Below are 13,358 nucleotides of genomic sequence, written 5' to 3' on the forward strand. Positions count from 1 at the left end.
GGTGTGGAGGGAAGTCCTAACCCTGAGGCACAGACAGCTCTGCCCCCACTATGCAGCAGCTGATGGCTGGCTGTCTTGCAGGAAACTGTTTGAGCGGGTGAAATGCATCTCCTGCGACCGGCCGGTGGAGCTGATGACGGGCCCGTGAGTACCGCCGCCAGGGGGCGCCCACGCCCACCTTCTCTGGGTTCCTCACCTACGCTCCAGCGGAGGTTCTAGGTCCGTCACTTACCTGTTCGTCCGCCGGTGTACATCATTCCGTACCCTTCATTTCATTTGCTCCCCGTCCCTGGAAACCGGGGGAAAGATGAACTTTGTGGGACTTCCTTGAAGGGTGTATTTTGAGCTTAATACTTTTTTAAAAGATTATTTATTTATTTATTTGACAGGCAGAGATTACAAGTAGGCAGAGAGGCAGGCAGAGAGAGTGAGAGGAGGAAGTAGGCTCCCTGCTGAGCAGAGAGCCCGATGAGGGGCTCTATCCCTGGACCCTGAGATCATGACCTGAGCCGAAGGCAGAGGCTTTAACCCGCTGAGCCACCCAGGCGCCCCTGAGCTTAATACTTTTTACTTAGGTGAAATTCGCGTGCACACACCATCTTAAAGGGAGCGTTTCAGTGTTGTTTGGTGCACATTCACAATGATCTGCAACAATCACTTCTAATTCCAAAGCATTTTCATCTCCCTGCAAGGAAACCCCAGACTCATTAGCAGGTCCGGCGCCATTGCCTCCTCCCCTGAGCCCCTGACAACCACTGACTTTCTGTTCCTGTGGATTTGCCTGTTCTGGGCACCCCACACGAAATAAGTCATCCCGCCTATGAGCCGGTTCTAGCCTCTCTGAGCATCGTGTTCTCAAGTTTCATCCACATTGCGGCAGGTATCAGGGCCTCACTCCATCTTTACGTTGTGGGAGCCGCTCACATTTTGTTTACCCACTTACGCGCTGATGGATGTTTGGGTTGATTCATCTTTTGGCTGTTGTGATCAGTGCTGCTGTGAACGTGCGTGTACGTAGAGTGGCTCAAACACCTGCTTCCAGGTATTTTGGGTATAAACCTGGAGGTGGTGGAAGAGCTCATGGGGTCCCTCAACGGTTAACTCTTCGAAGAACCACCCAACAACACTCCCACAGGGTTGTTGTGGGTTTTTTGTTTTTTGTTTTTTTTTTTCAGATTTTATTTATTTAGGGGCGCCTGCGTGGCCCAGTGGGTTAAAGCCTCTATCTTGTCATGATCTCAAGGTCCTGGGATCGAGCCCCGCATCGGTTCTCTGCTCGGCAGGGAGCCTGCTTCCCCCTCTCTCTCTGCCTGCCTCTCTACCTACTTGTGATCTCTGTCAAATAAATAAGTTAAATCTTTGAAAAAAAAAAGATTTTATTTATTTATTTGACAGAGAGAAATCACAAGTAGGCAGAGAGGCAGGCGGGGGGGGGGAGGGAGCAGGCTCCCTGCTGAGCAGGGAGCCCCATGCGGGGCTTGATCCCAGGACCTTGCAGGGCTCCATCCCAGGACCCTGGGATCATGACCGGAGACAAAGGAAGACACTTAACGACTTAGCCACCCAGGAGCCCCTATTTATAATATTTTTAAAAGAAGAAAAGGAAACAATGTGAAGCGGTGAATGAGTTACGTACATTCACATCAGCTGATGTAAGTCATGTTGTAAAAGGAGGTATAACGGAACCTTCTTATCTGGAAATGGTTACAGCTATACCGTCCAATACAGCAGCCGCCGACCACACAGGGCTAATGTGGCTAAGAATGGAATTTTACATCTTTTTTTTCTTTTTAAAGATTATTTATTTATTTATTTGACACAGAGAGACAGAGATCACTTGTAGGCAGAGAGGCAGGCACAGAAAGAGGGAAGCAGGCTCCCTGCCGAGCAGAGATCCCAATTCGGGGCTTGATCCCAGGACCCAGAGATTATGACCTGAGCCAAAGGCAGAGGCTTAACCCACTGAGTCACTCAGGTGCCACCAGAATTTTACATCTTATTTAAATCTAACTATAAATTTATTTAAATATAACCATAATTTTAAATTTATTTGAATTTAACCATAAATTTAAATAGCTACCGGTGTCCAGTGGTTGTCATATTGAATGGCACAGTCATGGAAGAGTTATTTAGTGGCCTCGAAGATTGTTCACAATAACTTAAATGAGAAAATCAAGTAGTTTTTGTGTTATGATCCTATTTTTGTTTTGTTTTTTAGCAAGGTTTACTGAGCAGTAGCAAAGTGATAGCACAAAGCTCCCAAGGAGGGAGGGGACCCGAAGGGGTTGCCCATGATCCTATTTTTGTTAAAAAAAAAAAAAAAATACAGTGGCTCAGTGGGTTAAAGCCTCTGCCTTCGGCTCTGTCTGTCAAATAAATAAAATCTTTAAAAAAATACATAAACACAGAAAATTAGTGGAAGGACACATATAAAAATATTTGTCACATGGTTCTAGAGCTTTGGGGGTTTGTGCTTCTCTGTCCTTTTTAAAATGCTGACAATATGTATCACTTTAACATTTTATTGTGGCTTAAATAATACAGTAAAGCATGTAAATACGTAAAGCATGATGATTTCTACACATGTGCACACCTTTATAAGCACCTCTCAGCTCAATGTATACAGCAGTTCCCACTGCTCAGAGAGGATATCTCCTTTTTCTTTTTTGTGGATGTGAAATACACAGAACACAATCGACCGTTTTAAAGTGGGCAGGCCAGGGGCATTGACCATATTGTGCAACCCGCCCCCACCCTGCCCCACTTCTAGGGCCAGATTGTTTTCACCAGCTTTCCAGAAGGAAACCCCAGCCCCATCTGCGGCCACTCCCCAGCCCCTCCCCCAGCCCCTGGCAAACTCAGGTCTGCACACGTTCTGTTTTTAGGATTCGTCTGCTCTGGCTTTTAGTTTTATACTCAGAACGAGGTTGTTCTTTATGATGGTCGAAGATTACTGGGACTTTTCTGAGCCCTGAGCCCAGCAGGGACGTGGGCATCTCTAGAGAGAAGGATGGGGTGAAGGGTGGTGGACTTCCTGGAGGAGGAGGGAGCGTGGGGCTGTCTGCTGGCCACTTGTGCCTCCCACAGAACTCTTGTCCCCCAACAGGCAGCTCATCACCATCCGTAAAGCCCATCTGCTTTCAAGGCTGCGGCCAGCCAGTGCCAATACCTATGAGTACCTGCAGCAGCAGCAGATGAGGTGAGTGGGCTGGGGGCCAGCCCAGGGCCCGCAGGAGCCGCAGCCCTGCAGAGAGGCCAGCTCTGATCCCAGGGCATTGCCGGCCATCTGCAAGGGGGCCATTTGGGGAGGGGGCTGGGGCAGCAGGTGGCCAGGGAGAGAGAAGGATTCTCATTGAAATCTCACCACTGCTGGGAACTAGGCTGGATGTGCCGGCCTCCAGCAGGAGGAAGTAAGCAAGGGCCTCCCCGGAACCCCACCAGCCTCACTGCGCTGAGCACTTTGCCCCAGCCACCCTTGGTGAATCCTTCAGCCTTCCCCCTGAGGTGTATTCTGTCATGGCCAGGTTTTGTAGTTGAAGGACCTGAGTTTCAGAGAACTTCAGCCCCCCACCCAAGGTCACAAGTAGTAAATGGAGCTGGTTGCCCATACTTACATTTTCCCAGAGCACCTGAGGGGCTCCCTGGGTCCCGGTCCCACCCTCGCCCTCCTTACATCCCACCTCTGTGGCTGCCTCATGCACCCTGGCCTGAGGTCCTTCTGGCCAGGTCGGGGGATGATGGCTGACCAGCATTCGCAGCCACATAAAGGGGAGAGCCATGGGGGCCTGGGCCTGCACCCCCACCTTCCTATGCCTGGCTCCTCCTTGAGAGCACAGGTTAAAAGCCTTCTGTTGGGGGGCGCCTGGGTGGCTCAGTGGGTTAAGCCGCTGCCTTCGGCTCAGGTCATGATCTCAGCGTCCTGGGATCGAGTCCCGCATCGGGCTCTCTGCTCAGCAGGGAGCCTGCTTCCTCCTCTCTCTCTCTGCCTGCCTCTCTGCCTACTTGTGATCTCTCTCTGTCAAATAAATAAATAAAATCGTAAAAAAAAAAAAAAAAGCCTTCTGTTGGGCCAGACCGGGGTCCCCAGGGATGGCTGGATCTGGGGGAGCATAGCCTTGGTTTTTCCCCTCTGTCCCAACTACGCCTGTCCGTATCCACCCGCCAGCCCAAAGTGCCCCCCGCAAACCCAAGCTAGAAGAAATGCCAGTCTTACCTTGCCACTGGGCAGGCCCTTGGGTCCATCCTGATGCAGCTGGGGCAGGGGGTTCTCCCAGCGGCTGCTGTCCTGTCTGCCTACCTCAGGGAACACCGGCGGCTACAGCAGCTCCAGGACCTTGGAGACCAGGACAGGAATCTAGATTCACTGGGGTCCCCGAAGGACTGGGGAGATGGCCCTGGCAATGCCAGCCTCAAGTTCAACTCCTATGACTTGTCAACACTCTACCCCTACGGGGACCCCGAAGTGTTGGACTATGACACCGTGAGTATGGCAAACACCCTGGGTGTGGGTGAGTCGTGGGGGCGCCGTGCTCTGTCTGCTGAGCCCCTGCATGTACTAGGGAGGCAGGGGAGGACACTCCCTGACTTGGTGTCTGGGCCATCTAACAGGCCGAGGTGGACATTCTGGGAGTGGACGGCATCCTGTACAAGGGCCGAATGATCAGCCAGGATGGGGCACGGCCTTTGACCAGCGTTGAGAAGGAGCTGGCAGGTGAGAGGAGTCAGGACTTCCTGGGAGGCCCTGTCCTAGATGTCCTGGCTTTGCTGGGGAGTCTGAGGGAGTGCAGGCAGGGCTCAGAACTGGCCCCATCCCAGACTGGGACAACCTTACACAGCCAGTTGCAGAAATTGGGTTCTCCTGTATGCCAGGCACTGTACCAGTCAGGTGGCAAAGGTAGAGCAAAGAAAGATGGGCTGTCACCCCAGGGTTTCCACACAAGTGGGAGAAGCAGACTGCACGCAAATAACCTGAAGGTGAGGACCTGTTGTTTGGAACACCAGTGAATAGCTGACCTGAGGGGAGGACCCTGGAGACAAAGGATGCTGGCCTAGGCAGGGGTGCCAGATGGCCTCACAAAGGAGGGACGCTGAGCTGGGGATGGGAGAGTTGTGAGAAGGACATCAGTCCAAGGAGAGGCCTCTGATGATGGAATAGGGGACAGTTGGATCAAGGGGACAGTTGGAAAGAGAGCAGTCCAGGTGGAGGGCATAACAGGTGCAAAGATCCTGTCATGGCTGGAACAGGCACAGTTGAAACTCAGAAAGGTGAGTCTGCCTTTGGTGAAGCTTGGGAAGGGGTTGGGAATGATGAAGAGATGTGGACAGACCCTGGAGGCCTTACTGTCTTACTGTCCCAGGTAGGTGATGGTTGGGTTAGTTGGGGACATCTGGAATTAGTCATTCTGCTTGCTGCAGCATCAAGACCCTCATTCCAGCTGGTTCCTATGGGGAACCCCAATCATCGGATCCAGCAGTGGGCTGGCTCTAGGGGAGACTCTGTTTCCTCCCCTTTCCACCTGCCAGTAGCCTCCTGCATTCCTTGCCTCTTCCTCCAGCTCAAGATGCCTCGCTCGGACCTTACTTCTGTCCTCACCTCCCCTTCTCTGACTCTGACTCTCCGGCCTCCCTCTTCAGAGCCTTGCCATTACACTGGGCCATCTGGATGATTTAGGATCCTAGGTTCTAAGGGTTAGGACTGGGGCATCTCAGGGGCATTGTGCTCCGAGTCTGGGCTCCTTGGCCAATCTGGTGTGTGTGTGTGGTAGGGGCGGGGGCAGCGGATGACTTGTCTCCTGTCTGCCCCTGTCCCCAGCCTCTCAGACCTGTTTGTCCGTCTGTCAGTGAGCCTGGCTGTCTCCTGTCCCTGGGGCTCTCTCTGTGCTTTGAGCCATTCTCATCTGCCAGAGCTTAGGGTCCTCTTCCGTTGAAAGGCTCCCAGCTCCTTGGCTTCTGGCTTCTGCAGAGGTGGGGAAGCCGCAGAGGAGGGCTTGGGAGGAGCAGGTGTCAGGGTCAGGTGGCGAGTTCAGGTTCTGACCTTTAGAGTCCAAGGCATCAGTGGGACCTCAGGGAGAGCGTTGGGTCAGAACTAGGCTTCCAAGGCTCACTGGGTCTCGATTTTGAACCTTTGCCCTGGGCCCACATCCCTCCCCCGGCAGGGAAGCGGTGAGACAGTCTCAGACCTGTGGAGGGATCCAGGTGCCACCTGGTGATCAGAGCGGGAGCCTTGGGGTACCCTTCCACTGGGCATTTGATCTTACCCAGAACCCACGAAGTACACTGGAACTAGATCTTCGTTCAGCCTCAAGAAACGGGTGATGGAGACCTTGAGACAGAGTTAGGAATGCAAGAGGTTTGGGCTGGCAGGTAGGCGGGGGGTAACAAAGAGCAAGGAAGAATTGGAAGGAGCCAGCAGAGACCCTCAGATAGTAAGCAGACCTGGTACGGTCCAGGCCAGCCTGGTCGGGGTCTTCTGAGCCAACACTCCCCAGCCCTGGCCAGGCTGTGAGCCGCCAACAGCCCTGAGGCACCAGCATGCAGAGACTACTGGCTACCTTCGCTCATGCAGCTGACGGTGAGTTCTTCCTTAGAAGGGAGACTCCACATTGCTGGCCCCACTGCCTCAGGGCCCTGGTCTGTCGGCTGGTCACTCCCTTACAGCCCTTACTGGTGCTGTGTGTCCTGTGTATAGCACTGGAGATACCCGACGTGGACAAAATGAAGTTGCCGGCCCCTTAGGGTTTTTACTCCAGGAGGGACCATGAGATATAAATAAATATTTATTTAAGAAAGGACACTCAAAGAGGGAATTGTCAGGACACCCGGGGAAGGATATGGTCTCTGGGCAGAAGGAACCATCCATGTCCTTTACTGGAAGGAGCTTGGTGCCCCCGTAACTCGTCCCGAGGGACCAGGCCTGGGCCCTCCCCTGGGTCTTCACTCTTACAGCCTCCCCCTGCCCGCGTGGACTCCCCTCTTCTTGTGCACACGTTGGTCTGGGGGACTAGTTGTGGATTCTTGGCTGGACACGGAAAAAGGCGATGCCTTGGGTTCAAGCACAAAGTTCGGAGCCAGACCCAAGAGACCAGATGTTGTACGGCCCCGGGTCTGTGAAGGGTCCAGAACAAGACTGATTTACACAGACAAAGAGCACGTTCCTCACCACTAGGGGCTAGGGGCAGGGGGAGACAGGGAAGGAGTGCTTCGTGGGCACAGGGTTTTTCTTGGGGGGCACAAAATGTTCTGGAATTAGGTAGAGGTGGTGTGTGCCCACCACTGTGAATGAACTTAATGTCATTGAATTGTTTGCTTTAAATGGTGAATTTTGTGGGGTTCCTGACTGGTTCAGTTGGTGGAGCATGTGACTCTTGATCTCGGGGTTGTGAGTTCAAACCCCATATTGGGCATAGAGATTACTCAAAAAACAATTTTTTTTAATAAATGGTGGGACACCTGGAGCAGTCTGCCTTCAGCTGGGATCATAATCCTGGGGCTTTGGGATCGAGCCCTGCATCAGGCTCTTTGCTCAGAGAAGAGCCTGCTTCTCCCTTTCCCTCTGCTGCTCGCCCTGCTCCTGCTCTCTCCATCTGTCAAATCAATAAATCTTAAAAATCAATAAATAAATGGTTAATTTTGTGGAATATGAATTTTACTTCAAAGAAAAAAATTCATACACCCCCGATGAGGGATAGGAAGGTCGGGATGGGGACACAGTAGCGGTCTGGCCCCAGCGGGAGTATCTATGCCTCGAGAAACTCTAGACTCAGGAAGGTGGGAGGGGGAGGCTTCCCAAGGGGCAGAGCAGCAGGTGCGTGTGTGGACGCGCGGGGTGGGTCTGGGGAACCGTGGGAGGGCCTTTGCAGGAGGGGCGGAGCCTCCGGGAGGGGGGCCCAAACTCTGCAAGAGCTGAGCCCTCACCTGCACTGTCTCTTCCTCTTTCTTTTCCACGAAGCTGTGAAGGTTCCACACCCCCCAACTCGCAACCTGTATGATCGTGAACGCCCGAGTACCTTTTATGGTCCAATCTACCCCCGTGAGTATCTGCCCTCCTAACTCCCTGGCCCAGCTGGGGTGCCCCCCAGTCCCAGCCTGGGGCTCTGCTGCCCCATCGCATGCGTCTCTCCCCTGCTCTGTGTCAGGGCCTGAGTAGGCCCCTTGAGTGACCCCCACCCAGCACCCGGCTTCCTGGCCATGGCCTCCAGCCATCCTGGGTCCCTAGTTTGCCCTTCAGCGGGGTTTCCTGGCCCCGGTGCCAATCCCAGAGGCCCAGGCCCAGGGTCTGCCCACAGGTGTCTAACTAGCTGCAGGGGTGGGATAGGGAGCCTATTCGTTCTCCGGGGCCTTTCTGCCTGGGGCCCCATGAGCCAGGTTGGGGGTACCCCTTGGATTCCTCTCGCCATGCACCAGGGATCTGTGGGCGCGGTCACCCACGCAATTTCTCCCTTGTCAGCCCTTGCAATCCTCAGCCCCACTCTGCGGGCAGACGGTGTGGTGTTGGGGCACAGCACCCCCCTCCCCAATCCTGGACTCCAGATCCATGTCCGGTTCAGCATCCGTTTCTGGCATCATTTATTTGGGGTCACCCCCCGGGGAAGTTTAGGGTGCCTGGGACTGGGTGAGTTGTGGGAAACCACTTCTAGTATGGTAGCTTCTCAGCTCCTTAGTAAGTAGGACCCCACAGGCCAGCCTCCTGGAGCATGTTCCTGGGACACATCACTGACTTTCCTGCCTCTCCCAGCCCAGCACCCCCACGCCAGGGTGCGCTCGGCTGCCTCCAGGCCCCCGCCTGCGATGCCAGCTCGGCCTCCATCGCTGCCGCCCCTGCCACTGCTCCCGCCACTGACGCCACCCCCAAGGGACGCCCAGCAGGCCCCAGGGCCCACCCGGCACCCAAGACCTCTGCGTCTCGAGTCCCGAGCCAGCATGCAGGCCTCCGAGGAGCCCACCAATCCCAATCTGTGAGCCTGGTGTCCGGTACCCTTACCTCCCCTCCTCTCCCCCTACCAGCAGAGAGTCTGGCCTGGGGTGGGGGGTGGAGGCGCATGCCTGCACCTGGGGGAGGGGCCTCCATAAGGGACTCATTTTGACCCAGTGGCTATTTTAACTCCATGCATGTAAATACACGCAACACAATTCTTATCCTACCCTTCCTGGAGTACATAGCTTTCTAGATTGAATTTTCCATTCAGCCAGTATAATTCCTTGACCAAATTTCAATACAACAGCTAACTGGTTTTTAAAAACACTGTCCTTTTTATTTTGCTGAAATGACTCTATCATAATCAGTTCCAATTACTACTACCCACGGGTGTTTTCTTTCTTTACACTTTTTTTCTTTTTTTAAGATTTTCTTTCTATCTTTTTAAAAAGATTTTATTTATTTGACAGAGAGAGAGAGATCACAAGTAGGCAGAGAGGCAGCGTGAGAGGGGGAAGCAGGCTCCCTGCCTGGAAGAGAGCCCAATGCAGGTCTCGATCCCAGGACGCTGAGATCATGACCTGAGCGGAAGGCAGAGGCTTAACCCACTGAGCCACCCAGGGGCCACCCAGACACTCCCCACGGACATTTTCTTTGGGGGCTGTTATTTCTAACAAGACCAGTTTTCTCACGGGAAACAAATTTTACTGTGTGCATCCTTTTTTTTTAACTTCATGTTGATTATTCCCACCAGTAATTATGGTTATGAATTGGATATTTTTAAAACCTGGTTGTTTATATTTACTTCTTTGGCCAACCCATGAGCAACGGCCCTGGAACATTCTGGGACTGCTCTCTCCCACCGAGGGCTGGAATCCTGCACCCCTATTTGATGTCCTCCTGGTTCCTGTGCTAACTGCCCGTGCACTTGGTGGAACAAAGAGCAGACCAGGAGGTCGTAATGTCCTGATCTGGACATTTAGTGGGCAGCTGCCACCGTGCACGCCTGCATTGATTTCTTCCCCTCAGGCAGCTCGTTCCTCCCTCCTTCTCCCTGTCAAGGAGAAGGTTCCCTCTTCTCCCTCTTCCTTTCCATTCCTGGCTCTGTCTAGTTGTGTCCTCTGTGCTTCTTGTACTTCTGACATGTCTACCACATTACACATAGTCTAAAAAATTTTGCTCTGCATGGTTTTGGGACATGGCTCCCCCAGCCCCAACATCCACTAGAGGCCCCTGGGACCGCCAGATGGGTAAGGAAGTTGGGGGCTGGCATGGGGGAGGATCCCCTGGCCTGGCGGCCATCAGAGTCTGGGAACACTGCATGCCTACCCCCTTCCTAATGGTCTCCTGCCCTTTCCCCAGCTCCTCATCTGTGACCACTCCCAGATCCTGACTTCTCTTTTCTTTCTCCAAGGACTGTGTCTAAATGAGGCCAAGCTTTTCCTGACCCAGGCGACTTACCAGTTCAAGATGCCTTAGCAGGCACTGGCTGGTGCTGCTCTGGACCCCTGACCCCGATATCACAGATGAGTATTTTTGGCAACTTCTCCCAGAATAAAATCTTTCACTTTTTTCACTGTGGATGAGGGTGACCGGCCTGGCGCTCTCTTTAGAGGGTGGCCTTGTCTGCCCACATGGGTGCGTGGACCTGCTGGTCCCTACTCAGGCCCCCACCCCAGGATCAGCCTCCCAGAGCCACCAGCCAGAACCACTGTGAGTTCCCAGGAGTCCCAGGAGAGAAATCACCAGCAAACCTTCTTGCCTCCGCTACATTTTCCGTGATGGCAAAGTGTGCCGAGGTGCCTTAGCCCTGTGTTCTGGGAAAATAGGGGGTCTGAGGGCAGGGGTGGTGGTGTGACCTGTCCAGTTTGCTCAGGGCGGCCTCGGCTCTCCAGCCCCCCGCAAGGAGTTACCCTCCTTGGGTGCCGTACATGGGTATGAGGGTCCCAACTTCCATCATCTCCTATAGCAGGAAAGGGAGGTGTGACCCAGTTCAGGAAAGGCATCCCATGCCAGGCTTGTCCTTGCAGTCCCCACCTCAGGCACCTACACACACCCAGGCTCGATTCTCAGACCCTCCTATCCATCCCCCCTTGCCCCTCAGAGCTGCTGGGGAACAAGCCAGGTTTGGCCTGGCCCCAGATGGGAGCTGCAGGCAGAATCCTTGCTCCTCTGGATTCCAGCTCCAGAGGGTGGGGCCTACAGGAAGCTTGGAGGGAGGGGCCGCCCCGACCCCCAGGCAGGTGCCTCAGTGGGGTAGCCCACCCGATCCCAGCAGGGAAAGGTGTTTGGGGAGCAGACAGAACCAGAGGGGTCCGCAGAGTGGGAATTTCAGAAGGCCCTGGGTCCAGCCTCCTCCTCTGCCAGGGGGACATGGCTCCTGGCCTGCGACGCAGTGGCAGTGCTGGGCTGGACAGGGGGTAAGGTGACCAACCATCCCAGTCTGCCTGGTTCATGGCATCACCAGGATCCCCAGGAAACCACCCAACCAGTATGTGCAGCTGTTGTTTCCCAGGAGAGGAGAAGCGGCTTCGGAAAGCAGAGAACTCTGCCAGCAGCCTCCCGGCACCTCGGGCTGCACCAGTGACATGGCCTCAATCATCCTGGAACGGGGTGTGAGAGGACCCCGTGCCCCCCACCCCGAAGGAGTGGAGTCATTTTAAGGCACACCTGAAACACACCAATTGCCCAAACAGAAGCCGCAGCTAAGTAGCTGGAGAGACTTCCAAACGCAGGAGGTTGGAAATAGCCTTGCTTCAGAAGCTCTCCTTTTGTCCAGCCCAGGCGGCCTCCAGCCCAGTGTTGGCCTCCCCAACACTGACCCTGGGAAGTAAGCAGACTGTCTTCAGATGAGTCCTGCTATGAAAGCCCCTCAGAGACTTCCAGAGCTTTGGTGGCCCTGCCCACTGCCGGGTTTGGGGGCTGGCCTTGGGGACAGCGTGGTTTTCCGCCACCAGCCACAGGGTGTTCTCAGAGAGCCCTGGACAGTCCCTGGGGACCCCTTCGTGGCCCTGGAAGTGTCCCCTTCATCTGAGAGAATCTGGAGAACAAGCCCTTCTCTTTTGAAAGTGGTCTGGAGGAGGAGCCCCGCCTGCCCACAGCAAGTGTTTTAGTCTCCATCCATCTGCCAGGTGCCCCCCTATGCCCCATGGAGCCAACCTTTTACTTGGGAAGCTCTTCCTGGTGAAAAACAAGATCCTCTCCAGACTGCAACTGATTTGGATACAGGAATCGGACACACACGTCGGCGGCCTGTGGAGTGGACTGGCTGACGAGGGCCAGGCTGGCTGTGTCCCACTGGGAGGCTCCGCTTCAGCCAGCAGTGTCCTTGCAGGAACCCGGGCCAGCTGTTGCAAACGTCCAAGGTGAGCCAGAAGGAAGGCTTCTCCCACAAACTCTCCTGATTTTAACATGTTGGCAGGCCATTCAGGAACACATGGCACGTCCTGCGAGCCAAGCAGCACGTCACGCCAGCCAAGAAGCACATCAGGGTACTAGGAGTTTGCAAACCCCCGAGTTAGCATTCCCAGGTGTTTTAACCGCGGACCAGAAAGACACACCCACTGCCTGTCACCTGGGGAAGCCGGACCTTCACCCCACACGCTGCAACGTCTGCCCTTCAGAAATGAGACAGAGCTCCTAGCATCCTAGCAAGGTCGTAGATGCAAATGGCGTTTAGGGCAGAACTTTGGAAATGGTCATTTGCGCTCAAGTCTGGCAGGCAGGTAAGGGGTGACCATGCCCAGTAGAGGCTGGGCTTTGAGGTAACAAGGCCAGTTTCCCGTGTGTGCCGCTGGGACAGCTCCCAGGAGGCGCGGAGACGAAGGCCAGCTGAGGATGGCGGTGTCTGTTCCCTTCTGTTCCTGCACTAGCCCCTCTGCCTTCCAGCCAGTTTAGACTTGAACATGTAAGAGACCGTTACTAACTCCAGCTTCGCTTCTGAGCTTTCACCCTTCAGGAAGTTGAGGAAGGCTCCCAGCTCTGGCTCCCCCTCGAGTCAGTCTGGCCTGCTTTTGCAGCCTTTCCCTTGACCGTGAGATGCTCAGACCAGGGCCTCTGCATGTGCTGCTAAGTTCGGAGAGGCCCCAGCCCTGGCTCTGGCTTGGGTTCCCACTTTGGTTGGGGCAATGACGAAAAATCAGATTTCTGGGCCCTCTTCCAGAGCAGTTGCCTCAAGCACCAAGGGGACTCTTACGCTTTCCAAGTTTGGGGTCATGAGTCTGGTGGCTCCTGGCCGCTGGGAGGCGCGTGTCCCACTCCTGCCTCACAATCACCTGGGAGCTGTGAGTTCAGCTTTGATATACAGTTGACATTCTCTCAAGTTTACCCTTTCAAGGTATATGATTAAGTTGTTTTTATTCTGAAGTTGATCAACCAATATCCTGTGGACGTTGCAAATAATACTGTGAAGGCTTCTCCCCAAGGACTGGGATGCCGTGAGACC

The 13,358-nt window shown here is 54.3% G+C and overlaps 1 protein-coding gene across 1 annotated transcript in view; it reads left to right on the forward strand.

Moving 5' to 3' along the window:
- Nucleotides 1-10,958, forward strand: part of C14H16orf96 (chromosome 14 C16orf96 homolog) — a 34,609-nt gene extending 23,651 nt beyond the window's left edge. Inside the window, exons 11-17 of the mRNA XM_044233651.1 lie at nt 82-144; nt 3,107-3,199; nt 4,303-4,480; nt 4,609-4,711; nt 7,949-8,029; nt 8,735-8,954; nt 10,329-10,958. Of these exons, the coding sequence (XP_044089586.1) occupies nt 82-144; nt 3,107-3,199; nt 4,303-4,480; nt 4,609-4,711; nt 7,949-8,029; nt 8,735-8,954; nt 10,329-10,344 (754 nt within the window). The 3' untranslated portion in view covers nt 10,345-10,958. The remainder of the gene's footprint in view (nt 1-81; nt 145-3,106; nt 3,200-4,302; nt 4,481-4,608; nt 4,712-7,948; nt 8,030-8,734; nt 8,955-10,328) is intronic.
- Nucleotides 10,959-13,358: the final 2,400 nt, after the last annotated feature.

The sequence above is a fragment of the Neovison vison genome, chromosome 14, assembly GCF_020171115.1.
Source record: "Neovison vison isolate M4711 chromosome 14, ASM_NN_V1, whole genome shotgun sequence".
NCBI classification, from domain to species: domain Eukaryota; kingdom Metazoa; phylum Chordata; class Mammalia; order Carnivora; family Mustelidae; genus Neogale; species Neogale vison.